At 49.3% G+C, this 27,049-nt stretch overlaps 1 protein-coding gene across 5 annotated transcripts in view; it reads right to left on the bottom strand.

Moving 5' to 3' along the window:
* Positions 1 to 386: 386 nt before the first annotated feature.
* Positions 387 to 27,049, bottom strand: part of Frmd5 (FERM domain containing 5) — a 294,015-nt gene continuing 267,352 nt past the window's right edge. For 2 of the 5 annotated variants that reach the window (XM_057781453.1, XM_057781457.1), the window contains 7 exons: positions 16,983 to 17,071; positions 12,740 to 12,803; positions 12,245 to 12,336; positions 10,520 to 10,594; positions 9,231 to 9,299; positions 8,079 to 8,185; positions 387 to 3,754 (listed from right to left, as the gene is read on the bottom strand). In XM_057781453.1, the coding sequence (XP_057637436.1) occupies positions 3,177 to 3,754; positions 8,079 to 8,185; positions 9,231 to 9,299; positions 10,520 to 10,594; positions 12,245 to 12,336; positions 12,740 to 12,803; positions 16,983 to 17,071 (1,074 nt within the window). In that variant the 3' untranslated portion in view covers positions 387 to 3,176. The remainder of the gene's footprint in view (positions 3,755 to 8,078; positions 8,186 to 9,230; positions 9,300 to 10,519; positions 10,595 to 12,244; positions 12,337 to 12,739; positions 12,804 to 16,982; positions 17,072 to 27,049) is intronic. The other 3 variants (XM_057781455.1, XM_057781454.1, XM_057781456.1) reach the window with 3 other exon arrangements.

Raw genomic sequence — 27,049 nt, 5'->3', positions numbered from 1 at the left:
TCTCTCCATGTATTGGTAACTTGATAAAGGAGACAAGTTTGAAAAAAAAAAGACCCATTCTTTTATGGTATTTAAATATTTATTTAAGTTTAAAAATAATCTTCATGGCACCAATGATTTTATGCTAACTACATACTGCATATGTAGAAAAAAGTACATTGCTTTGAAGGAAAATGTAACTCAAGAGATTTTGGCACACGAAAGGTTAACAACTATATATTTTAAAGGAAACTAAGAAATTCACATTTGTAGGTAGTTTACCCTCTACTGCTTAAAGGTTCAGGAGGCGTTGCCTCTGATCGACGGTGCTATGCAAGTCTGTTTGTCTATAGTGAGATCAGATCAACTAATTCTGAGAGGAAATAAGAGACAGAATACAACAAAACCAGACTGAAAACAGAACCTTTTAATGACGGGGAAATACTGAAAAGCACTAGTCACCAATAACGGGGCTTTGTTGTTGAACTATTGAAAACTATTTGGGAACCAAATCGAAGGAAGCCTTTTCTGTCCTTATTTTCTGGGATAAGCCTTGGGGAACAAAAACAACCTGAAGGTTGATCAGATGTTGGAAATGGCAAGGACCACTGTTAGGGCTCTAGACACAAGAAACACACCAGGCAATGGCAGGCTGCCTCCCTCGCGTGGCTGTGAAGGGTCAGAGGCGAGGCTACCACTCACTGCATAGACGCTGTGTTCTACAAACTGAGGTAGGAGCACTACACTAGAAGGCAATCTGCTATGTTGCATAAAAATAGAAATCCCAGTTCACACCAGCCCTGTTTCCCAGCAGCCTTTGCATCTCTAGGGGACTTTGACCTGAGTCCTGTGCTAAGTAGACCTTTGCTCTGCAGTTGACAGATGGCAGTGGCTCATTGCTTTGTAGCGATCTCTAGTCTTTACTAGGATCCCCTCGGTTTGACTTGTCACGTGGTAAGTATGTATTTGGTTTTACCCAAACTCTTGCTGGTATGGAAATGATCAGATAGGTCTGTGTCCGTTCTGAGAGTCATCACTGTTCCGAGAGGCAGTACTTGATCATTGCATCAGATGTGACGTCACTGCTGGTTGGTGGAGCACTCGGCAAAGCTCCCATGGGGAAATGGTTCTGGGTCTTACATGAGACGGGAATCGAAGCTGGCCCCCTTGCTAATGTGTGGTGGTTGTCTTGTGTAGGTCAGGGTCTGCAATCTTATGGCTGTGGGCCAATTTCAGCATATTGCTGTTTTGCTTTGTTTTGTTTGTTGTTTGGGAAGTGGGAGACTGGCAGTCGGAGACAGGGTTTCATGAATCCCAGACTGGCCTTGAACTATTATGTAACTGGTGTGACCCTGAACTTCTGATCCTCCTGTCTACACTTGAATGCTGGGATCACAGGTATATGCCCCCACACAGTACGCAGCGAATGCTAGGCATGTACTCTACCCACTGAGCTCCATCCTCAGAATTACACTTCTTTATGCATACATTATCAGAGGTTGCTAGGGTGGCAGAGTATGGTCCACAAACCAAAACTTTTTTTTTTTTTTTTTTTGGTTTTTCGAGACAGGGTTTCTCTGTGGTTTTGGAGCCCACAAACCAAAACTTTATTAAAGAGGTTTGCTGACATCTAGATAAGGATGGCATCTTTAAAATTACATACACACCCCGGCATCCTCCAAATCACTGGCTGAACATGGGCATGCTTTTACCACCACAGGTGAAAACATGAGGAGCTCAAATGTCCTACAGTCCAATTGGCTCTGCTTTTGGGACTGTTTAGTTCTGTTCTTGTCTGGGTCCCAGGACTGTGCCCCTTGGCAGTCCTTTAAATAAGTCCTTGGGCCCCGAATGCCTTAGCAATCTCTCCCTGAGATGGAAACAAGATCGTGTGTGTGGTTGTTTTTAAGTGCAGAGGCCTGGGGACTTCTCACCTTAGTGTGGTCCTGTGCTGCTGTGAGTGACGCCCTCCAAGTATTCTCCGTGGCCTTATTTCCGGGAGCGGAAGCTGACCCTATGGGTGGCGTTTCTACAGTAAGTGTTGATCTCTGCCATGGTCAAATCCTGTCTCTTGTAGGCATCACTTGGTTCTGTTTAGAGTGTCTCCCGGCCCTTCCAAGGTTGCTGCTTGCGCTTGATGTTTTCCTCAGATCTGTTTCTCTCGCATCTAAAGGTCATCAGGTTCTATTTTCTTAATCCATAAAGTAAAAAAAAAAATACCAATAGGTAAGAAAATAACATTTTGCTGTTAAAATAGAGCTTGAAATAGTCCTTCTGGAAGGGCACACTGTACAAAGCAAGTACTGCTCTCTGCCCCACAGGCGCTCAGGTGGCTTAGCACAGGTCTCTGGTAACTACACCGCGGGGCATTTCCAGTGGCGCACGCTGCTGCCAATGACTTCAGTTAACACCCAGGAGCGCTAGAAGAGTCTTGAGGTTCTTCAGGAAGAAAAAAGTGATGAAATAAAACTAAGTGATGTCCACTAGGCTCTAGTCTAAGGGGACAGACTTACCCCACCCCTGCTGCTGCTGCTGCCGTAGCGGCGGTCCCTTCAGACGCCCACTCTGCTCAGATGTGGCAAAACAAAAGGAAAAGAAAATCCAACTCAGACCATCGTAAGAAGCAACTTTCTAGTTTAATTATTCTGCACAGGTGTTTACTTTGTTAAACCTTCTGTCTGGCAAATAAACCTCAACGATCCTGGCTGTCCACAGCCCTGGCCTGCCTTGCTGGGTCTCCCGGAACCCAGTGGGACCAGTGAGAAGGCTGCAGGGTACAGAGGAGACGACAGCTCTGTCTTCAGCTAGTGTCCCATCTCCCAGGTGGCACTACTGCGATAATCAGTATAGTAAAATAAATTATTTTTATTTGGATACTTTCAAAATAATACACATCTATGAAAAATAAAAGTTCGAACCCAAAAATTTTCCTGCATATTGAAGGATGAGAAACGTAAGAGATGCTGAGCCTTTCTTGCAAGAGCCTCTGAAGAAATTGAGTTTTCCCAGTTTCTTTACAGGGCTTTAGCTTATGTCCCTTTCTTCTGGGAAAGAACCCTCCTAGGCTGCAGTGGGCTTTGAGTCATGAGAGGAGGACTTGGCGTGTGCCGATGGTTCCGCGATGGGTCCCATTGCTGGGAATGGGTAGCCGGGTTCCATGGTCCACCTGACTAGTTTTTGGGAGGAGTCATGCCTTCTCAGGTGTCAATGAGCAGGCTCACCACTGAGCGGATTTTGCAGGCAAACCATCGCCTGAGGGGACAAAAGTATTGATAGTGGAATTGTTCAAACTCAGGGGTCTGGCGGATATCTCGGAAAAAGGCAATGTCAAGGTCAGACTCAGTGAGGATGATCAGGAGGAGGAGCAAAACAAAGAGGAGCCCCATGGTCACAAGGAGCAAACGGAGGACACTTAAAACAAACTTATTCACCTGTTCTTGCTCTGGCCCGCCGTGCCCCTGACACAGGGCCCTCAGCTCTCCTCCAAGGGCCTCCACCTCTGCTGCAGTTGGGGTGCTGGCCTCAGACTCCTTCTCCTCCTCAATGCTGCACGTGGCTCCGTTGATCTGCCGGGATAGCAGCATCAGCTCCAGGCTGTGCTCGGCTACAGGGGTGGGTAGCACGCTGTCTGCGGGGCTGTAGGCCTCGTCTGCAATCACAGCTACACGCTCATTGCTGTCTGCCCGGCTGCTCCTCACGTGAGGCAAGAAGGTGTCCCCATGGGAAGAGGACCGCACTGGTGTGGAATGGGCACTGTCTCGTAGGGACTCCAGGCCTGGAGAGGTAAAAAGCACAGAGGAGTAAGTTTTCTGGATCTCAACACACTTTAATGTTCCAGTGGCTTCCACTCAGTTGGCTAGGTGCCTTTCCTGTGGTTCCTGTAGACTCCATGTTTAGACATCAAGAACAGGACAAAAGTAGTACCCAATGGGTATTTTTAAATGCTTCAACAACGCCAGGAGGTGAAGTGAGCAGTCACAGGGCCTGTTCTGAAGTCCCGTAGCTGGCTATTCATGGCAAAGCCATGGGTGGAACCGAAGCCTGTGATCACTGTGTTGCTGATGGAATTTTGGGTGCATTAGGTCTGCCTGCACCTGCCTTGGGTCTTAACCACCCAAGACCCTGGTGAGCTGTCCCCTGAGCCAGCACTCTGGATTTCCCTGAGTTCTTTCTGCCGCCTCTGCTGGCACAGAATGGTTTCTGTGTCACCGAGGAAAACAACCCTTAAAAAGCCCTGGCTGTAGCATGATCCTGGCCTCCGCCCCCACTTCGCTTCTGTGCCCTCAGCACAGGCACATGACATGCTCTGAAAAGCCTGTCCCCTCACAAGGGCATCTCTGGCAGCCAGCTCTCCCAGAGTGCAACCAACTTTGTTGCCAGCAGCCACTTGAGTGGGAATGTATCTATCTTGGCCTGTGATTAATCCCTCAGCTGGGGAGGAGAGGTAAGACACTGACGTCAGAGGACAGCAGGTCAGAAGCCATGGTGTGCTACATTGTTGGTGACTCAGTAGGCGAGATAATGGGTAGGTATTCATTTCTAGTAGAACGCCTGGCCACTGTAGTTGCTTGCTGGATGTTCTGTTCGTGAATGCCCTGTTCTGAAGACCTCCCCTGTAAGGTCATTCCGTGTCAGACTAGTCTGAATAAGAAGATCCAGCCAGCACCCATCTCTCCACCCTCTCCCTCCTCCTCCCTCCATTTCTTCCTTTAAAACGTTTTCTTATGGGTCGATTTTTATCTTTTTTTCGTGTATATTGAATGTTGTATCTCATTCAAAATGTCATTGTATGTATTTAAGTTATCCATAAACTTTAGCATTGATTATGGAATAACCTGCCACTTTAAATAATTTGTTCTGGATATTAAATGAAATACATACTTTTTTGTTTTTCTTATAAGTTAGCATATTAGATTCCATTATGACATTTTCAAACAATCTGTTTTTGTTGCCCCTCCTCCACTCTGTCCCCTGCTCCCAGCACTCCCCCGCCCTACTGTGCCCCCCTTGTCATGTCCCCCCATCCCCACCCCAGCGGTGTACCGCCCCCCCCCCCCCCCCGTTCCCCCTTTTGCACTTTCTCACACATTTCTTCCAGTTCTTCAGAGTCGTTTACTTGTTTTTCAGAGTCACCATCTCTGTTTGGCTTCAAACTCACTGTGTGGTCAAAGTTGACCTTGAACTTCTGGTCCTCCTGCCTCCACCAACCAAAAGCTAGGATTACAGGCGTGTGCTTGGTTATGCAGTGCTGGGGATCCGACTCAGCCTTGAGCATGTTACCCAAGCAACCAGTTGAGCTCTGTCCCCAGCCCCTCAAAGCCCTTCTCCCCGCACCATGTCCCCCTTTCTGGTTTCATGACCTACACCCACACCTGCTTCCGTAAAGATTAAGAGCTAGAATCTCACTGGGTGAAAACGTGCATTACTTTAACTGGGTTACCTCCCTTAATAATGTCCAGCTCTATCCATTTTCTGCAAGTTTCATAATTTCAGAAAAATGCCTCTTCTGCTAGTGCAGGGGCCACCTTTCACCCTGCCCTTTACCAGGCCGATAGTCTGGGGGAGGGTGGCGGGGGCTGGAGTTGGTGCTGAGGAAGGATGGGCTAAGTGGCACAGCAAGATGGGTGTATTTACCTTGGAGGTGCTCTAGCGGATGCCTCTGTCCAGAGGTGGCTCCCAGTGGGCCTGGGGGGACAGTTAGGATCCTAGCCTGAAGCCGGGGTCCCATCCTCAGGATGCGTATGCTTAGCGGCCGAAGGCAGTGGTTAGTCAGCCGGAGCTGGACATGGACTCTGGTGCGAATCTTAATTAGACTTTTTCCCATGCTGGCCCAGAAAGGCAGTTCCTTCTTCAGGGGAAACCAGCCAGGCAGGGGAGGTATGGAGAGGAAACAGCCAGCCCAGCTAGGGGCAAAGACTTCACCAGTTCCATGCCATGGCAACCCCCGCTAGCAGTGCCTTCTGCCTGGACAGAATGCTGGCTCTGGGAGCCTTGTGTTGGGCTGAGAAACTTGGAGAGGAGAGGCCATCCTTATCAGAGGACTGGGTTCAGTCAGAAGTGCTTACAGCCATAAAAAGCAATGCTTCCCAGCCTGCAGCTTGTTCTCTGAGGCCCCTGTACAGCCCAGGCTCTCAGAGGGAAAGGGAAATAGACCTACTAAAATTGTCCAGAAAACAGGCTGTGAAGTCACTCACAGGCTTTATCTAGGCCACACGTGGTACAGTGAAGTCACGGGAACTGAGGTAGAAGTGGCTCTGGGGCTGGGCTATATCTGTTCATTGTACCCCCTCTGCCCCCAGCCACAGCCGAGCTCCACATTCTGCCCCTCCATAGTTACAGTGGGGGAAGGGAACGAATGTTCATTCCTGAGGGTCCTCTTGGGCCCAGGCCTCTTAATCTAGGCATCCTTCATAGTAGATACTAGGTTAAAACAAGCCAGTTTTTTAAAAAAATATTTATTTATTTATTATGTATACAATATTCTGTATGTCTGCAGGCCAGAAGAGGGCACCAGACCTCATTACAGATGGTTGTGAGCCACCATGTGGTTGCTGGGAATTGAACTCAGGACCTTTGGAAGAGCAGGCAATGCTCTTAACCACTGAGCTATCTCTCCAGCCCCCAAGCCATAGTTTTGTTTGTGCTTTTGTTTTATGGTTTTTCGAGACAGGGTTTTTCTGTATACCCTGGTTGTCCTGGAACTCGCTCTGTAGACCAGGCTGGCCTTGAACTCACAGAGATCCACCTGGCTCTGCCTCCCGAGTGCTGGGTGTTTGTTTTTAAAGTGTTCCTCCATGTTTGTGGGGATTTTGTGCTTCTTTCAAACTGCAGTGCCATGTTAACGTGGTTTGTAATTTCACCACCCCTTGTTTTTAGAGGGAGCAAACGGAGCTTTCTTTCCTAGCAAAGCCGGAGGCCTTCTGTGACAACGTGCCCGCTAGGGAAGACCTTCTTGGGTGGAGCATGAACTGACTTCACGCAGCCATTTCTTGGAGTTCTGTTGTGCCCTTTGAGGGTCCTGGTCACATCCCTCATGGCTCCTCCCTGCCCAGTCAGCTGTGTGTGTTTGCAGCTGATCCCTACTCTATTTTTGCAAAATGCGGGTGGGGGGGGGCTTCTCTCTAAAGTGCTTCGTGTAGCTCACAGTCATGATCCCAGCATTTGGGAGGATAGGCAGGAGGACTGCTGAAAGTCTGAGGCTGGCCTGAGCTACAAAGTGAAATTTTGTCAAACCAAAAGCATCTCGTGTGCATTAGATTCCTTGCCGTTCACAGAGCAGGCAGGAAGGACGCTCCTGTTTACAAATGAAGCAACTAACTGTTGGTGGCAGCTGCCTCTCCCTGGAGTTCTGTATCCTCCTCAAGTGAACGGGTGACATTCACAAGTGATGTCCTAAAACCTCAATACAAACCAGAGATTCCCCAGACTGATGCTCATTCTTACCTGAGCAGGTTTGCTTTGAGGTGAGGTCTTGCTATGTACTTCATGCTGGCTTTGAACTCAGGGTATTCCTCCTGTCTCAGCTTCCTGAATGTTGGGATTATAAGGCATGTGCTTTTGTGATCCTCTTACCCTCTGCCTCCTGAGGTCACCACATCAAGTTCCATGCTGGGCACTGAACACTCAGTTGTATCCCCACCCTTTGTGTAGAACCTTCTACCCGCCATGGGGCTCTTTCCCACAAGAGTCTGCTGTTGTCTCTAAAGCAAGTAAGGTTTTCCAGGTCCCTGCTGGTTTGAGGGAGAATGGCCCCCAGAGTCTTGGGTATTTGAACACTTGGTCCCAGTTGATGTGGAGGTTTAGGAGGTGGGGCCTTGCTGGAGGCAGTGTGTCACTGGGGGTGGGGCTCGAGAGTATAAGAAGCTGCGCCCCACTTCCAGTTCTCTGCTCTGTTTGTTTGAGGACGCGAGCTCTCAGCTTCCTATTCCTGCTGCCGTGTTATGCCTCCCTGCCATGATACACCATTATCCCTCTGGAACCATTAGGCAAAATAAACGTATATATGTTGCTTTGGTCATGGTGTTTTATCGCAGGAACAGAAAGTAGCTCACCCAGTCCCTGAGGAAGGGTTTGGCTCATCTCCAGGAGCCCAGACTCACCTTCCATGATGGAGATGTGAACAGCTCTTCTTCGTGTCCTGGGGACACTGCTCAGCCGTGGGCCGTGGGTTATGGAGGGACAGCTGCGGCTGGGAACCATCCCTGCCCTGAGATTCAATGGAGAGAGAACCACTTGACCAGTGCACAGATAGGGCTGTCCAGACATTAACAAATGCTCTTGACCTTTGGTCCCAGAGTCTCAGACACTCTGCTTCAGAGTCCCTCCCTTCCTTTCCGTGGTGTGTCAACAAGTGCCATGGTCTTGGGGGACAGAACTGTCAGGGAATAGAGCCCTGGGATGAGACATGCTCCTGACGTGTCTGAAGATGGTGCTGGCAGATTCCAGTGGGCTGCACAGAGGACAGGTGTTGCGGACTTTCTTTGCCTGCCTCAGACCCTTTGCCTGCTGGAGTGAAACAATGTGTGTGTTTTCTCCTGTGCCTGCAGCTGCACTGAGCACGAGACCCTCATGAGTTCCTGATGGCAGGGGAGTGGTTTCTGGTGGGTTTTACAGCTGAAAATCCCAAGAGCTAGGACATGGCTATCAATTAAGAATTCCTATATAAGCTTCCCTGGAGCACAATAAAGTCGGTATTCTTGTTTCAAGCATGACCCGTGTCCCCGTGTCTGTGTGCGTATGTGTTTAAATCTCCAGCCCCTTTCCCGGCTCGCATCCTGTCCCATAGTGCAGGCGCTACAGAGAGGTAATAACTTCCTGTTCCCACAATTACAGGCTGCCAGGCAAATTCTAGCCTCTTGGCTAGTCTTTGTGAGTCTGTTGGGCTTGAGGGAGGCAGGCTTCTAGAAAAGCGCAATTTATGGATCCACGTGACACGGATTTTCTGTAATGGAGTAATCCAGAACAGCTGTGTCACTGCATGGCCGCATTTTTCATGTCTTTGATCATGTTCAGGCCGGGGAGGGTTGAGGAGAACTGAGTGAGGTGCCCCTAACTGTGATGTGCTGTGGGCAGTGGCTTGTCTTCCTCTGTGGGGCTAACGGTTGCATGCCTGTTCCTGGTTCCCTCTTCTGGCCTCTGCTTCTTTTGGTTTCTGCTTTGGCCAGAAGTTTCACAGAGCTCAGCTTGCTAGGTCTTTGAGATTCTGGGACCTGAGCTGGAATTGGTCCAGGAGAGCCTAACAGCCCGCCTACCTGTGTATTTCGGGGGGCTCCCGTTTGATCTTGGCGCTCGACTCCATGACTTCCTTTGCGACCCGTCCACTGTGAGGTGATGAACAGCAAGGAAGGAGACAGCGATCAGGATGAGGCCCCAAGATCAGGTGCCCGAGCTTAGTCAAGAAATGACATCAGCCCTACCCATCCCCAAGCTTCAGTCACTGCAGAAGGCTTTCTTGATGGGGCAAAGAGTTCTAGCATGCCATGGCCGCTCAGCTTATCTCTTCATTGCTAGAGTCTCTAGGTTCTCCATCCCCCCATTTATTTATTTATTTGTTTGTTTGTTTGTTTATTTTTGAGTCCGGGTCTGTCTATGTAGTCCTGGCTGTCCTGGAGCTTGCTCTGTGGACCAGGCTGTCCTTGAACTCACAAGAGATTCTGCCTCTTCCTCTGTTGGCACTAAAGGAATGTGTCACCCATGGCCACCTCCATTTGTAATTAGGAAGGATTCCTCTTGTCTCATGAATTACCAGGAAAAAGCCCCAAGACACACAACAACTGTCATGGTTCTTGTTTTGCTGCTGCTGTTGCATGGCTCACTCCTGGATTATACTGCGATTGGAAATGGCAAATATGGGAAGAGAGGTTCCCCCAGTCATGGAATTAAAAGGCCCTAGCTCAGCTCATACTATACCCTCCCAGGATGCTCTGAGCTATTAGACATCCTACGATATGTTTTAAGTTTAAATTACTGTGCTTAAGAAAGCTCTAAAGCAAAAATGCCTTTAACCTGTAAGTCCCACTTGCCCAAGGACAGATAAGTTCCTGGAATGCGGGGGTTGTTCATATAACCACCCGTGTATTTTCACTTCTGTAAACAAGGCTAGTTGCCCCAACTGCATAGGGTGTGCTTGAACACACATAGGCAGGAGGCATGTCTGGATGTATGCTTGTCCTTGATTGGATGAAGGTGGGAAATATGTAGCCTTGTGGGTTTTGCCTTTAGAAGTCCCTGACTGATGTACTTTGATACCATACTCTGGGCATCATGGGTGTGGAGCTGGCCAGTGTCCGTCATCCTGCCCAGTATTTAATAAAACCTGCTTTAAATGTGGCTCAAAAATTGTGGTAGTGGTCTATTCTCACCCAGTGGGATTAACACCAAGAGGGAAGAAGAGGGTAAAAGGCTCGGGAATTGGGAGGAAACCCCAGGCCCTGCTGAGAGCTCTGGTTCCTTGGTTCTTGAGGATGAGGTACATGGAGACTGTTCTCTAGAGAAGGGTCTGGAAGGAGATTTAGAATGGCTACTTACTGTCACTATTTACCTGTATCGGAACCGGCTCCCTTTGAAGAACAGGTTGCTGCTGGACACTGTGCGAACTTGGCTTGACTTCTCCAGCCTACGACAGAGCAGAGTTCAGGTGACACATGGACCGAGCCACATCACAGGCCGACAGAAGGTGGGCAGGGAGCCCCCTGCCAAGGCTACTGCAAACTTTCTTCAGATTCGAGAAAAAGCCCTTGGTAGTCTGTGTCAGGTGCTGCCCACCAGGAGGAACGCTTAGCAACTGAGTGGCCACATGTGGGTGTGGACACAAGCGTTTCTTCCCAGGACACAGATCAAAAAGTGCCTGGCAGCAGTTTTATATGAGGTCTGACAGAGAGAATGGGGGTGCTTAAGGAATCCCCAGGACCTTAGTGGGAGCCAGCTCCTGTATATGGGAGCGGGAAGCAGGGATGCCCGTCTTCCTGAGCTTCTCCTAAGCCCTACCAGCAGGAGTTTGTCTTTCAAATTCACTTCTCTATAGGTTCATGTAACTGATTAAACCTAGGCCTTGTCCTCACAGGTGAAGGGAAGATGGTGACCAAAACCAACCAACCAATCCAACAAAAATCCTGTATTCTTGGCTTTGTCAATAGCAGGGAGGTTCAAGTCGGCTAAAGTATCTCCCTAGTGTCCTCTCTGGAAGGAAGCCCTGTCAGGGTGGAATACACCTGTGCAGTTCACCCCAGCACGAGTAACAAGTGCACAGTGAGTGTTAGTGACTGAGAGTGCCTTCCCAGGACAGCTCTGGGGCTGTGGCCCTGGCAGCTGGCAGATCAGTTCTGCAGGCTGGAGTGAGCTCACTAAGGAGGAGCGCTGTCACTGAGGAGAGCAGTTCTGATTTTCCCAGAGCCCTTCAGGACAGCAGAGGGAGGATCTGGCTTGTCAGGCCATTTGGCAACAGCAAGGGTCACTGTAACTGGAGTCTGTCATGCTGCCACTGTTGCAATACACTCTCTTTTAACACAGGGTCCCATGTAGCCCCGGCTATCCTGCAACTCACTTTGTAGCCGAGGATAACCTTTAACTGGTCCTTATGCCTCCAGCTCATGAGGACTGGGGTGACAGGCATTCGTTACCCTGTCTTGCTTAGGCAATGCAGAGTACTGAACCCCATACCTCATACTTGCAAGGTGAGCACTCCCTCAAACAAACCGTGTCCCCAGCCCAGAACGTCTATTGAGACATAGACCATCAATTTTGTTTTTAAACAAAGACCAAGGGATCCGGTGAACCGTTTTCTGGGCATCACCTTGGCCTCTCTCTAGTCCATTTTTTGTGCACTGATGCTTTAGCGGCCACTTTCTTAATCGGAGAGAACTGGATGTAGAAGCCTCCAGACTCCCCCAAACTCCGGCCAGTCAAGTTACCTCTGACTCAAACCTAGCTTCTCAGTAGTAAGACAAGTGACCACCATCTCCAGCTCTGGGCTACGCACCAAGAGGGGGACCCCAGGCTCCCCTTAAAGCTGAGGTCTGAGGTCAGGATGCTTGTGCAGAGTTTTTCATGGGACACTTGTCTTCTAGGCCTTCCAGGGCGCCATAGCGGCAGTGATCCAAATTAACGCACCCGCTGGGCTTTTCTGGCGTGGGCTCTACTGCGCACCGCACCACTAGAATTACTCTGCTGGTTTCCTGTTTCTCCAGGTTGGCCTGCCGCTCCTTCAAAGGCGGCTTTGTGGCCCCACCTTTGATTAAAGGCAGTCCCTATCACACTTCCAACTCACTTGTAGAAGGCTTGATTCTCAATTCCACATTTCCAGAGGTGCTTGCAGGCTTCTGGAGTTGGAGCAAAATAAGTGAGAATAATTTTCTTTTCCTGTAAAAAAAAAATTCCATAGAGAAACAGCTGAGGTGGGTGGGAAATCCCAGGGCCCCGGGTCCTGTGCAGCAGGGCCCTAGCTAGAAGAGTGACTCACATCAATAGCTACCTCACCCTGGCAAGCCTAACAGAGCCCTTGGTGAGACGCAGAACGTTTCACTGGCATCCTCTGTGGGAGAGAGAACCTCATTTGACCGTTTCCTCGAGGCAGGCCTCTCTTTAGTGGATCCTCTGGGTGCCATTGCACCTCCAGGCCTTCCCACCTCTACATACCCTTGCCTCTATCTTAGCCGAGGAGGCAGACAGCCTCCCCCGCCTGGACTCCTTACCCTCGGCTCCAGCCACAAGGGCCTGCCACAGCGCCCTAGCCCTCCCTGGAGAGAAGGAAGCCGGCACTCACCTCTTTCTGACTTACATATAAATAGAAAGTCTTTCCTTCAAATTTCAGTTTGGTCACCTCATTCCTAGAAGCACAAAGAGAGCACCTGTCACCTGGCTGTGGGCTACCTGCTCACAGCTCAAATCGCAGATGCACAGCCCCCCCCGACTGGAAGAGGCTCCAGGCACAGACACAGTTTTAGCCAGAATTAAAACTGAGAACAAGACAGGAGCACAGTGGCCTTAGAGAACAGTCATCGGGACAGTTCGACCCACAGTTTTCCAGTCAATCACACTGTAATATCGGGGTGATAGGAGGATTTCGGGCTCATCAACAGTGGCTAGAAAAGGGCAACATTTGCATGGAAAAGTGAGTGCGGGAAGAGTGGGGGTCATTTCCGGATTGAATTCATAGCACGGGTGCATGATCTGATGGGACTGTTGGATGTCGATGCCACAGGTAGCTCATGAGGCCAAAGTTGAAGATCACAGCAAGTAATGAACAACAATGCATCCGGGTCCTGAGGGAGCCGAGTCTTTCAGGTGACTGTGCCACTGGATGGAGAACGCAGTTTAATGCAGACAATGTCAAACAGTCTCAAGGAGGGGTGGGGCAACATACCAAGAAGAGAGAACGGATTACATGGAACAGTCATGCAGCGTACTGACCAGGAAAGGGGCTTAGGGGTTATTGTAGAAAAATCCTTGAAGCCACCAGCCCAGTGAATGGCTGCAGTAAAAGAGGCAAACAGGATACTGGGGTGCGTCACCCGTGGGACAGACACAAATCAGAAGAAGTGACATGGTTACTGTACATGGCACAGCCTATACCTCACCTCCACAAACTGCTTTCAGCCTTGGTTACATTTACAAGGTGGGAAAACTACCCAGAACTTATTTGGATGTCCCTGAGAGCCACAAGACCAGGCCTCCCCATCGGCCACTCCAGTGTGCCCAATTCAGGGCCCGATACCCCACTAGAGTTTTTACTTTTCTGCCTCAGGCCCCTAAGGAGTCTGAGCACACACACCTGCCATCTGTAGACCACTTCCTGCTGCCTCCAGGGCATCGTCCTCAGGATTCTAGTAAGTAGCAAAATGCAGAAATAACCAGGCACCGGGTCTTTGGCTGTACAACATTGGGGCAGAGGAATATGACATGTTCTCACTGAGAAGTCATGGCTGGGTTCAGAGTGGCCGTTTCCAGCTTCCCACTACAGGCTGGAACTGGTATAGCCTCTCTCTCTGTGTCATCTCTCTCTTTGGACCAGCCAACCATCAATCTTAACTCGGGTAGAATACAATAAACACACAGCCTCCGGCAGGAGTGGTAAAGAAAGAGTTTGACCTTTTGTTGTTTTGAGACAGGATCTCATGTAGACAGGCTGTCCTGGAACTCTATGTAGACCAGGCTGGCCTTGACATATTCTCCTGCCTCTCATTCCTGAGAGCTGAGATTACAGGTGTGCGCCCTCACACCTGGCCTGTGAGTTTGTTTTTTCCTTTTGAATGTGAGGGTGGGTTTAACATCTAGGATTCTGACATTGAGACAGGAGGAGACTTTCCGGGGAGAGAGGTACACAGGAGAATGAAAAGTGGGGAGGCAGGGATCACTCAGGGACTTCAAGTGTCTAAGGATGACCTTGTTTCTAGACATGAGACAACGGCTCTGGTGGGGATGGAACCCCTTCGAGGAACACCAAATAGCCCAGAGACTCAGGGAGCAAAGGACCCAAACAAGGGGAACTGTGGCCCAATCCTGTCCCCAGCCTTTTCTGAGAACCATTTTGTTGGCTAGGAGATGTAAGACCCTCCCATTGTCACACAGAGAGTGCAGTGATGGGACCTGACTTGAGGGAGCCTAGGACTCCATGATACCAGCTGCCTTGTGAACAGGACAGTGCCACGTGTCTGAGGAGTAGTTTCTCCTCAGGAGAGATGCATTAATCCCATTCATCCTCCACTAGAGGGATCTGGGTCAGGAAAGTGTCTGGTGTCTGTGTCAGGTGAGTGAGGCGGCATGAAAAGAGATGACTACAACGTCCCGAGAAGAAAACTCATGAGAAAAAAATCTCTACTCAGACCCTACTTCGCTCTTCTAGAGAAGGTAAAGGAAGCACGAGCAGGCCCAGGCTTCCCTAACCAAAGTCCCTCAGACCAAGGGAAGCCATTTTCTAACCTGTTAGAAGAGCTAGCCAGCTTAGACACGGCAGGCTGAGGTCCAACACAGAAATGAATCATAGGGGGCTCTAACTGTGCTCTCTCAGAAGACCACCCTAGCTTCGGACTTTCAGATTTGTGTGTTTAATATGCAGCGCCTGTACAAATTAGGAATCCAGAAAGGGCCCATGACAGAGGGGAGGGGAAGAGGCCTTGGGGTGGTATGATATGAAAGTGTGTATGGGGTGCTGGGAGTTAAAGTGAGGATGGGGGTGGGAGATGGGGAGGGATAGGCTACCTAAAACTAAGCTCTCGTCTGTATCCACCCCTGCGAGGCTCAGGGGACGTGAAGGGGGAAAGAGTGGGAAGCATGTAGGGGCCAGAGGTTGGGGAGGAGTGCTGGGAAACGATCGCACTCATGCATGCACAGCACAAAACCTGCACAAGACCAAACTGGCCAGTAATTCCAGCATGAACCGGGGCAGGGCACAACACAGCAACTGATGGCTGCTATACGTGCGTGCATGCGTGCGTGCGTGTATGTGTATGTATGTGTGTGTGTGCGCGCAGTCATTTTTCTTTGGGTGTGTGTGTGGCTAGGTTGCACGTGCAGGCGGCACTAACTAGACTCTGGGTTATATTTAAAATGGGATGAAGGCTGCTGGTGAGATGGCTCTAACCCTGATGACCTGAGTTCAAGTCCAGGGCCCACGTCGTGGAAGGAGAGAACAGACTCTGAAAAATTGTCCTTGGGCCATCACCTGTGTGCTATGGCATATGTGCCCACTACATGCAAAATAAATAAATGAAACTACAATAAAAAATTCATTAGCCGGGCAGTGGTGGTACATGCCTTTATTTCCTGCACTTGGGAGGAAGAGGCAGGTGGATCTTTGAGTTGGAAGTCAGCCTGGTTGATAGAGTGAGTTCTAGAACAGCTCGGGCTACACTGAGAAGCCCTGTCTCAAGACAAACAAACAAACAACAAACAAAAACTAGAATTTTTTTAAAAAAAGGATATGAAAGGGTTAGGCATGGTGGTGCACACCTTTAATCCCAGCTCTTGGGAAGCAGAGGCAGGCAGATCTCCTTGAGTTTAAAGCCTGTTTGGTCTACATAATAAGTTCCAGGACAGCCAGGGCATGAAGAGAGACCACTGTCTCAAAACAAAACAAACAAAAAATGAAAAAATAAGACATGAAGGGGGACAGACATATATTAGGGGGGTCTTAGGGGAGTGGCAGGAGGGGTTTGATATTATCAAGATCATATGCACAGAATTGTAAAACTGTCAAAGAATCAATTTTTTTTTTAAAAATTACAGGCTCTCAATTATGCAGAGTGTCTTGGTGAGACTGACAGATGTGTGTATGGACGAGGCAGCCAATGGGTCCCAAGATATCCAAATGCCAGTCAACACACAGAAGCCTGTGTCGAGTCACATAGACCCCAAGCCAAACAAGGAGGGGAAGCAATATGGGTAGCTGCAGCCAAGACAATAGCTCCCGCATGCCAGATGTGTCAGGGAAGAGGGAAGGTACAAGGTGAGACTGTGGCTCACAGAGGCCAAGGATGCTCAGCCCTCAAGATGGAGATGGCAGTATCTGAACTCTTGTAGACTATGTGCTCATGGGGTGCTACTGAGGAGGGTGTTTTCATGTCATAGCTGACATTTGTTCCAGGGTAATTGTCTATGAACCTTTCCCTTGTTAGAAGAGTGAAGAAGGGCTTCGGCCATCTGTTGAGATATTCCTGAATGGCCGTCATTATGCCGGCAGTGGCCCTCAGCAAGTGATGACCCTAAAGGCTTAGTTCACTTGGGAACTTCACTTCCCTTGTGTTGGTTACAGTTGCAGGCTTCCCAAGAAATCAACTTCCAGTACCCTTTCTGTCTGGAGAGGCGGTTGGCTCTCAGGGACACTTTTGAAAGAACAGGATCCCTAGGAAGAGACCACTACCTTGGTCAATTACCATTCTCAACTCAAGGCTTTGGAGAAGGCTGCAAACCATAACTGCCCATCACAGACAAAGGACATGGGTACCATAGCCCCTCCCCAGGTAGTGATGCATAAGGAACCTGCTCTGGAGATGAAGACAGACACTCACCACTTAATGAAGTGGACCCTCTTGTTTCCCTGAAGAACAACAAATCCGAAAGGAGTGAAGGCCAGAAACGCAGCATTTCCCGACACGTCCTGTAATAGAGAAAGACTTCTCACTGGGGCACAGAGGTGCAGGTATAGAGGAGAAAGGGTGGAAACACGTTCTTCTAAGTCAAGGGTGGTGGCAAAATCCTTTGATCTCAGCACTTGGAGGCAGAGGCAGGAAGATCAGAGGTTCAAGGTCATCTTCAGCTACAAAGTGAGTTCAAGATCAGCCTAGGATGCATGAGACCCTTGTCTCAAAATCCAGACACCCAGGCTATATTCATAGGAAAAGCAGGGCAACTTTTACTAGGTCACAGTGGGATGCACAGGGCATTTAAGAGCACAAAGTCATAGCTTGAATTCCAGCCTTGCTACTTGCCAGATGGGCTTCAGAGCTCTGTATCTAGATGGTGGACATGATAATGACACCAGCCTCAGCAGGACAAAGACAATGTTACGATCTTGTGCATTGCTGGTAGGACTTTAAAATGGTATGGTCGCCGGGCGATAGTGGCGCACGCCTTTAATCCCAGCACTCGGGAGGCAGAGGCAGGCGGATCTCTGTGAGTTCGAGACCAGCCTGGTCTAAAGAGCTAGTTCCAGGACAGGCTCCAAAGCCACAGAGAAACCCTGTCTCGAAAAACCAAATAAATAAAATAAATAAATAAATAAAATGGTATGGTCATTTCAGGAAATAGTTGGAAAGTTTTTCCAAATGATTAAATATAGAGTTACCATATAACCCAACAATTTTCCATTTGGGTATATGCCCAAGAGAATTGGAACATGTCTATAGGTGTATGAATGGTAATAGTATAACTATGTATAGTAGCCAAACAATGTGAGCAATCCAATCCAGCTGGAAGAGTAAAATGTTCATCAATTGATAGGCAAAAAAGCAAGTGGTAGATGGCGGTACATCAAAATATTATTCAGGAGTAAAGAGGAAGGGGTTACTCACGTATACAACACAAATGAACCTTCAAACACCATGTCGAGTGAAAGAAGCCAGTTGCAAAAGAAATCACGTTGAATGGTTCTATTTATACATAATGTTCACAACAGTAGAGCCACAGACACAGACAGGGTATTGGCTGCCAAGGCTGGAGGGAGAGGGAAGTGAGGCAGTGACCGGTAGTGGATATGATGCTTCCTTTGGGCAGGGGAAGGGGGTCATAAAAATATTCTAAAATTAGGTGGTGGTGGTGGTGATCGTGAACATACTAAAAACCACCGGATTGCACACTTAAAAGGGTGAATTTTATGATAGGCAAAGTGTGTGTGTGTGTGTGTGTACCATTACTAATCAGGCCTGTAATCCTAGCTACTTCCAAGGCTGAGGTTGGAAGATCCTAAATTAAAGATCTGCCTACCCTACAGAGTTAATTAAGTTCAAGGCCAATCTGGGTAACTTAGTTAAAAAGCAGGCTGGGATACAGTGGCGGGGCACTTGCCCAGTGTGTGCAAAGCCCTAGGGCCGTAAAACAAGACAAAAAAGAATGCCAACAGAGACAGGCTATCGTTGCCTTGGTATCTAATACCATGGGGTCAATACCTTGGAAGTTTAGATGAAGACATGGGAAGCAGCAACTGGCTGAGGGAACTGCAGGCCACCAGTCTAAGTGTGTCAGCAGCAGGCTTGGGATTTTGCTGAGCAAGGGGGTGGAGATGCAGCAGAAAGTGGGGGGTCTGGGGCCAGAGGGAAGAGGGTGACTAAGGAGCGTCCTTCTGCAGCTTCCTTGGGCAAGGCTCTGCTGTCCGGGTACATGAGTGATGATGGAGATCGCTGGGAAACTTGGCCATCAAGTTGGGGGTTCTGGTTTCCCTCACCTTGAGAGCTTGCCACCCCGGTGGAGATACTTAGCCTTGGAGACAATAGATTCTCTGCAGGGCCAGTGAGCCTGGCCTCAGGAGAAATGCATTTGCCTTAAAGCTGCCTCATGGAGTTAGGCTTGCAAGTGTGAGCATCTGGGTACAGGTGTCAACTGTTTAACAAACCTTTGGGACTAATGTGAATTACCACCCTTTCCTCAGGACTGGGGAGATCCAGTCTTGGCTATGAGCACAGCACCATTTAACCCATGGCCATAGCGAATGACTTTTAAAAGAAGATACAAGTCTGGTTCCTTCTGCAGTCACATGGCTGGGTTTCCTCCTGCCTCTCACCAGTGCTTGGAGGAGGATGAACAGAATGGGTACCAGGCATAGCACACAAATATGGTTCCTGCCAGGAGGCAGCAGGTCTAATTTGGCTAACTGGCATGAACTTGTGCCAAGACAAGTGGCATTTGTGGGAAGAATGCCCGAGGGAGGTAGCCAATGTCAGGAAGAGGGTGAGCATTGGGAAGATTTCCGTCCCTGTGCAGGATGGACCCAAGGACAAGAGATGCAAGGGTAGAGACCTCATTGTGTTTGTGCTGGTATAAAAGAGGCCACAGGACGGTTTAGCGGATACGGTATGAGACTGTGACGTGGGTCGGAGGGGACATCAGGCTATGATGAGGGAAGGACATATTTACGGGGTGACAGAAGGCATGGCTAAAGCCTTCGGAGACACAGGAAAAGGCCTAGAAGGAAGGGCAGCTAGAGAGATGGGAGGGTCAGGCCTGGAGAGGGTGAAGGGTTTGTAATGGAGAAGCAGTGAGGGATCAGGGGAGGGAGGTGGGGAGCTGGGAGGGCCCCTGCTACCTTCACCCTTGCTAGTACATCAGCAATTGGGCAGAAAGGTGCCTGCGCCACAGGTCTATTGGGTCCAGTCTGGCTGCACTGCATGACTGTAGCCAAGGCCTTAAATTTCTCACATCTAGGGCTGTTACCTCAGAAATTCTGTGTAGCAGGCGGCCATGTACACCCATGATGTGTCAATATGAGTATAGCTGCCGAGGCTGTTGAACCTCAGGCAAACCCTAACATTTCACTTTCTCTTATTCGATACTGAGAGCTAAGGTTTTCTAGTTAGAAAATGGGTGTGGTAAGCTAGACCAAAAGGGAAGTCTTGGAGAGGGAAGAGCTGGATGGTCATGGGCCTGAAGCGAGCAGAAGGGAAGGGATGGAAGTGAGACCCAGCAAATGACATCCCTCTGGCGACAGCAAAGGCCAGGCTGCATGATCCAGACACTCTCAGGTGGCCTCCCAGAGAGGGCAGGGTTAGAGCTGTGGGAATGGCCTCTCCTGACGGAACTGGCTGATTTGGAACAGCAAGTGTCTTAGTTAGGGTTTCTATCACTGTGATAAACACCATGACCACAAGCAACCTGAGGAGGAAATGGTGTATTTCAACTTACAACCAAGGTCACACCCCATCTCTGAGAGAATTTACTACAGGAACTCAAGGCAGGAACCTGCAGGCAGGAACTGAAGCAGAAACCACGGATGAGCACTGCTTACATTTTTGCTCCCCATGACTTACTCAGCCTGCTTTCTTATACTGCCTGGGACGGCCCTCACTTCCAGTGGCACTACCTCCCCCGCATCACTAATCAATACAATACAGATTTGTCTACAGGCCAATCTTACAGAGGCATTTTCTCAGTTACGGTCCCCTCTTTTCAGGTGTGACTAGGTTTATTAAGTTGTCAAAAACCCAGCAGCTCTGGTGGTGAACTTGGAATAAATCCTGATGAGAAGCAATTAACTGCCAAGTGTGGCAACACATGGCTTTAATCCCAGCACTCGGGGAAGGCAGAAGCAGGGGGATCTCTGTAAGTGCAAGTCCAGCCTGGTCTGTATAGCAAGTTCCAGGACAGACAGGATTACTCAGAGAAACCTTGTCTAGAGGAGAGAGAGGGAGGGGGGGATTAATAATGGAACCTTGAAGAATTTGCTCCCAGAATACAGAGAGCAATTCTCCAAGACTTCCGGACCTACAGAGGTAGGCGAGAGTCATAGAAAGACCATGGTCCTCAGAACCCACAGCACTGACGGCAGCCACAGTGTTGGCTACTTGTCTCTGTCACACGAGCTTCAGAGTGGGACCAGGAACTACAATGAGAAATCCCATCAAGACTGGTATGGAAGTACAAGCAGAAAGCCCTGGAGCTTTCTGTCTCTGGAGCAATCCATGTCTCTTCAGTCTTAAATGTCATTCTTGGTATTGACCTGTGTTGTGAATAAGAATGGCCCTCACAGGCTCATAGATTTGAATGCTTGGTCATCAAGTAGTAGCACTATTTGAAAGGATTAGGAGGTGTGACCTTGTTGGAGGAAGTGTATCACTGGGGGTGGGCTTTGGGGTTTCAAAAAGCCCATTCCAAGCCCAGTGTCTGTCTCTTCCTGCTGCCTGAAGATCTGGATGAAGAACTCTCAGCAGCTTCTTCAGCACCATGTCTGCCTGTATGCCACTATACTCCTCACCATGATGACCATGGACTAAACCTCTGAAACGGTAAGCAAGCCCCAATTAGATGTTTTCTGTTGTAAGAGTAGCCGTGGCCATGGTGCTTCTTCACAGCAACAGAACAGTGACTAACACAGCCTGTCCTCAGGGTTTGTATGCCAAGTAACACGTAGCATGGCTGAGAAAGGAATGGAGACAAGGAGAGAAGGGTCTGGTTATTTCCTCCACAGATTTCTGTCTCAGCTAGCAGGAATCCGCCTGTCCCCTTCCCATCGGCAGGAATCAGGGCCCACAGGACTGAGCTTTTCCTGGATCTAGGAGAGGAAGTAAATGGAGCTTGACAGGTTCACAGTTCCTTTGGCCACTCTGTATCTCCTGACAGGAAAAGGTAGTTCTCTCCTGCTGTGGTGAGGTAAGAAAGTATCAAGTTTTCATCCTTGTGGAAAAAAATTCAACCTTGGTTTAGGACCCTGGCTGTTTTTCATTTGCTCTGTGACTGACTTCACTGATTTCTCTGTGACACACTCCAGCTGCTTCACTGGTGAAAGCAGGACAGAGTAACACAGACCTAGAAGAACACTCCATCTTGTTTCAGAGACAGCCTGACTGTTTTGGCGCTACAGCACAAGCAACAGTGTTCTTGGAGAGGACACCAACTTCTGTTCATTCCCTCTTCTCCAGACAGGGGCTCACACGGTCCATCCAGGCTGGTCTTGAATCCCTGCGTAGCTGAGGGTGGCCTTGACCTTCTGCTCTTCCACCTCTGCTGCTGAGTGCCGGGATTACAGGCTTGCCTCTATTTTTCTTTTTATTTTAGAGAAGCTGTCTTGTTCTGTGGCACAAACCACCCCCAAACTTTTCATCTTTCTGCTTCAGACCCCAGAGTGGCTGGGAATATAGGTATCATCATCCATGCCTGGGTTTACATATGATGATTTCAGAAATCATTTAGGTCTGTGTCTTCTCTGTATGGGAACTGGTGGAGGGTCGGGCTTAGTCTTGCATAGAGTTCATCTCTGTAGAATGAAGACTGCAGGCAGGGATTGCAAAAGCTTAGCCCTGAGATCAGGCAACACTGGCGGCAAGGGATTGCAGAAACATAGCCCTGAGATCAGGCAACACTGGTTCAGGCAAACCCTGAGACCAGGCAACACTGGCTCCCAGTCTCAGTGCTGTCCTCACCCGGAACTTCTGACACATTAGTAAGAACCTCCCTGGCACCTCCTAACCCCTCTTACCTTTTTAAAATCTGCACTCAGAATTTTGGTGTTTTCATGGCAATGTGAGGGTGAAGAGAGACTCCTGGCAGTGGTACAGTGAAGCTTGGTAGATAGTCTAGCTGACGAGTGCCCGACACATATGGGCTCTCAAGAAGTGGCACCACCAGGTCTAAAAAGGTTGGACCTCCATGATGGAGCTACTCCCCATCCCCCATCCCCCAAAGCCTTAGCAGGGCAGCTCCATCAGAACCCACAGTACTGGCTTTGAAAGACCCAGGGCAAACAACCAGCCTCAAGGCTAGACTAAACGGAACAAGATGGTAACTCCCGAGTTTGGAAAGGAATCAGGGAACAGATACTGTAACAGGCCCTACTCTCTTTTCCAGCAGCTGTAGCTGCCAGGACCTGGGGGGTGTAGATTGTGGCACAGTTGAGGATGGCCCTGTACAAGGTTGAGACTTGGGTGTTCTGGCTCCCCAGCCAGGGGCTGTAGGAGTCCTTCCTTCTGGTCCTAGGACCAAACAAGGACGCTCCAGCAGACGGAAACCATCAGCATGCACAGGACCAATGCTAGCTTCTTAATCAGTCCAGGAGAACAGAGCCCAGCCAGCGCATTCTGCCCTCATTTAATTATCAAAATGATTCCTCTTCTGTCCTCCCCGGGGTTGCATGCCCCAGATTCCCTGGGCCCAGTAATTGCCTCCCTGTTAATGGAAATCATCAGTATTTATTACACTGAGTGTGCCAGCTTCTTCCAGCTCTCCTTGCAGCAACATTAAGGGGAATGCTTGGCACATCACTCAAGCGAGGCTACTTAATGGTAAGAGTGAAGACTGAATTGCTCTCTGCCTCGGAGGACCGAGGAAACATGGCCGGGCCTGTTAAAGGATCCAAAGGTCATGTGTGGAGTCTACGGTGGGACCCTGACTTGACCCGGATGAGCAGGAGGCCCAGGTTTGGGAATGTGGGAAAAATTTCCAGTTACGTAGCTGCCTTTCCCCTTTCTCCAGAGTAAGTCTCTCAGGCATCACTCCTATATGGCTACACAGTGTTGGAAATGAACTGAGTTCAAATTTTTGCTCTGCCTCTCAGGGCCTTGTGGACTTTGGCTTTCTAGTACACCAACTTTCTGTCTCTTTCTTTCTTCCTTTTTTTTTTTTTTTTTTTTTTTTTCCTGAGACAGGGTTTCTCTGTGTAATAGCTCTGGCTGTCCTAGAACTCATTCTGTAGACCAGGCTGGCCTCGAACTCACAGGGATCCACCGACCTCTGCCTCCCGAGTGCTGGGATTAAAGGCCTGTGCCACCACTGCCCGGCTGCATCAACTTTCTTTTCTTCTTCTCCTTTTTTTAAAATAACTTATTTATTTTTATTTTATTTGCATTGGTGTTTAGCCTGCACATATGTATGTGTGAGGGTTTCAGATCTTGGTATTACAGACAGTTGTGAGCTGTCATGTGGGTGCTGGGAACTGAACCTAGGTCCTCTGTTAAGAGCAGTCAGTACCCTCAACCACTGAGCCATCTCTCCAGCCCCTGTATCAATTTTCTTATCTTTAAAACAGGGAGATTAGCACCCACCTACTGAAGAGTCGGTGAAAACTACCATGAAAGAACCCACTAGGCTCTAAATGGGAAGTGGGCTATGCTTATTCTCTCCTCCCTCAGGTCTAGGAGTTGAGAAGCTATGACACACGGGATTGGGCCACATGCAGAGGACAGAGGCTGGCTCCTTCTTGCAGCCTCTTCAGACTCCTGGTGCCCATGATGGACAAACTTGTCCAAGCCAAGGCTGAGTCAGGAATTCATGGTCCTAAATGCACATGAATTTAGTCTGGACACCAGGCTGGCTGTCACTGTCCACGGCTGCCAGACCACGGCTTCTGTGGGCAATAACAGAACTCCTACCCATCTTCCGTCAGCTCAGGGGCACTGCCTGCCGACCTCTGAGTGCTGTGAATCCTACCTCAGCCCGTCTCACGTGAGGCCTCAAGGGGACTGGACTCTAACACTGAGGTGATCTGACACCTTCTAATGACCACACTTGCCTTTAGGTCTCTCTCTCCCCCCGTCCCCCCCTCGTGTGTGTGCATGTCCCCCTCACTCCGTGTGTGAACTTCAGAGCCTTTTTTTTTGTGCATAGAGAAGACTGCAGCTCTGTGACAGCTGTGTGTGTTTCCGAGGTCTGAGGATGACCTACCAGCTCAAGGACAAGTTCCTGCACACCCATTACTTTCTTACTCACAGATGCGGAGAGTGGGGGTCAGAACCCAGCAAGGCCCCAACAGCTGACAAGGACTGGAGCTTAGAGCCAGATGCTCCCCCAAACATTTCTCTCCTATGAGGTCCCCCGCTGCCTGCTCGGGTGCCTAATCCATTGATAGAATGGCTAAATGATTTTCTTTTTTTCCAGAGGTGATGTCACCATGTAGTCCTGACTGGTCTGGAACTCACTAGGGAAACCACACTGGCTTCAAACTCACCGAGATCCACCTGTTTCTTCCTCCTGAGTACTGGGATTAAAAGTGTGAGCCACTGGTTTGGCTAAATGTGTAGCCCAGGCTGGCCTCTGTCTCTGCCTCTTCAGCGTGTCCTACCAGTGTGTGCCATCACGACCAACCTCAACTACTTCTGTTCTCACAGGACACATTTAGGAAGCCGTGCTAATTCTTAGATCACCTATGAAGTCTGTAGAAGTGTGTGGATGTGCCCCCTGACTCCTGGCCCTGTTTGGCAGTAAGCTGCAGAGGGGACAGGGAATTAGGTGGGGGAGGAGGCTTGTGTTCCAGAATGTCCTTCAGGTTTTTATTACTTCATAGGCAAAATAAAATCACCTCACCGGAGCCTCACCCCTGTACCCTTCGTTTTCATTGTTTGTTATACACTGGATTGCATCAGTTCCTACAAATCCAGATGTTGAAGTCCTAGCTCCAAGCACTGGGAATGTGACCGTCTTTGGAGATAAGGTCTTTATAGAAATTAAAATTAAGCCGAGGCTTAGAGATTGAGCCCAACTCCAGTTTAACTGGTGTCCTTACACAAGGACATTTAGTATTCAGGCACCTGAACTGGCCTGCCCTTGGGGTCCTGACAGGATGTGTTCTCAGCTGTAGCCACTAAGAGCACCTCCTGTGCACATTCGCTAAGTTGACTTTTAAAAGGGCCCTGCCTTCCTCCCATCTCTCTCTCTCTCTCTCTCTCTCTCTCTCTCTCTCTCTCTCTCTCTCTCTCTCTCTCTCTCTCTCTCTCTCTCTCCCCCTCCCTCCCTCTCTCCCTCTTCCCCTTCTCTCTCCTTCTGTCTCTGTCTGTCCCTTTCTTTCTCTCTGTTTCTCTGCTTGTATCTCTGTCTCTTCCCCTTTTCTCTCTGCCTCTCTCTTCTTTTCTGCTGCTCTCATCCCCAGAGGCTGGTCTCCCCCCTCCACGTGAACTCTGTTGAATCGTGTCTTTCTCTCTCGTGCCATCTATCTATCTATCTATCTATCTATCTATCTATCTATCTATCTATCTATCTATCTATCTATCTATCTATCTATCTTACAACAGCAGAGGGGAGATAATGGGCAGACCCAAGGTGAAGGAGGATGGCCATCATCAAGTTGAGATGGGTTGGAGCAGATCCTTCTCTTAGGGACCTCAGAAGGAACCAGCCCCATCAGCACCATGGGGTCACCCTTCCAGCCTCCAGCACAGAGGCTACATGCCCGCATGGTGGAAGCCACGCTGCAGCCCCAGGAAAGGGACACATCAACTCTTCTGTTACAGTGCCCCTTCATCTACGAGTGAGAAGATGCCGATCTTGTTCTGCTCTCAGTTTTAGAGCTGCTGATACTACAGCCTCTTCAGTAACAGAAGCAGCACATAAATGAGGCAGAACAGAGGCAGTGGCTGACCAGCATGGCAAAGCAACAGGGGCGTGAGCTGTAGAGGGAGGAAGTGGCCAGGGCCAGGACATGCTGTGGGTCTCACTGCTTGTGGGGTGAGCTCACCAAACTCATCTCTGAAACGCCAGGAGCGGTGGCAATTACAGGAGTTTCCAGGCACAGCATCCCTGAGTGCGGTCCGGCTTCACCCTCCCTGGTGCATAACGGAATCAGATGCGATTCCATTGCAGTCCCATGTGGTGACTCATGCCACTCTAGTCAATAGAACCCACTCTTGGGAAGAAACTAGATTATGGGTCAGTAAAGGGCTGACAGTTGCTGAGTGATTGCCGATTGTTCCCTGTGGGGAGCTCTCCACATGCCTCTTGATTCATTTCCACCAAATTACCCACAGCTGCCAAAGCAGGGCACTGGGTTTGGCTTTGCTATTTAGATTGCCTTTGCCAGGGATCCTCTCACAGTGATGTGGCAGAGATGGATGGGGTGGTGGTGGTGGTGGTGGTGTGTGTGTGTGTGTGTCTCGACATGGCATGGCAGAGGCACTCCCGTACACTGAAGGGCTGTGGATACAAGCACCCCACGCCTTGCTAG

This window comes from Chionomys nivalis, chromosome 9 (assembly GCF_950005125.1).
Source record: "Chionomys nivalis chromosome 9, mChiNiv1.1, whole genome shotgun sequence".
NCBI classification, from domain to species: Eukaryota; Metazoa; Chordata; class Mammalia; order Rodentia; family Cricetidae; genus Chionomys; species Chionomys nivalis.
Note: the sequence above shows the minus strand (reverse complement) of the source record. Positions and strands in the feature narration are given on the sequence as shown.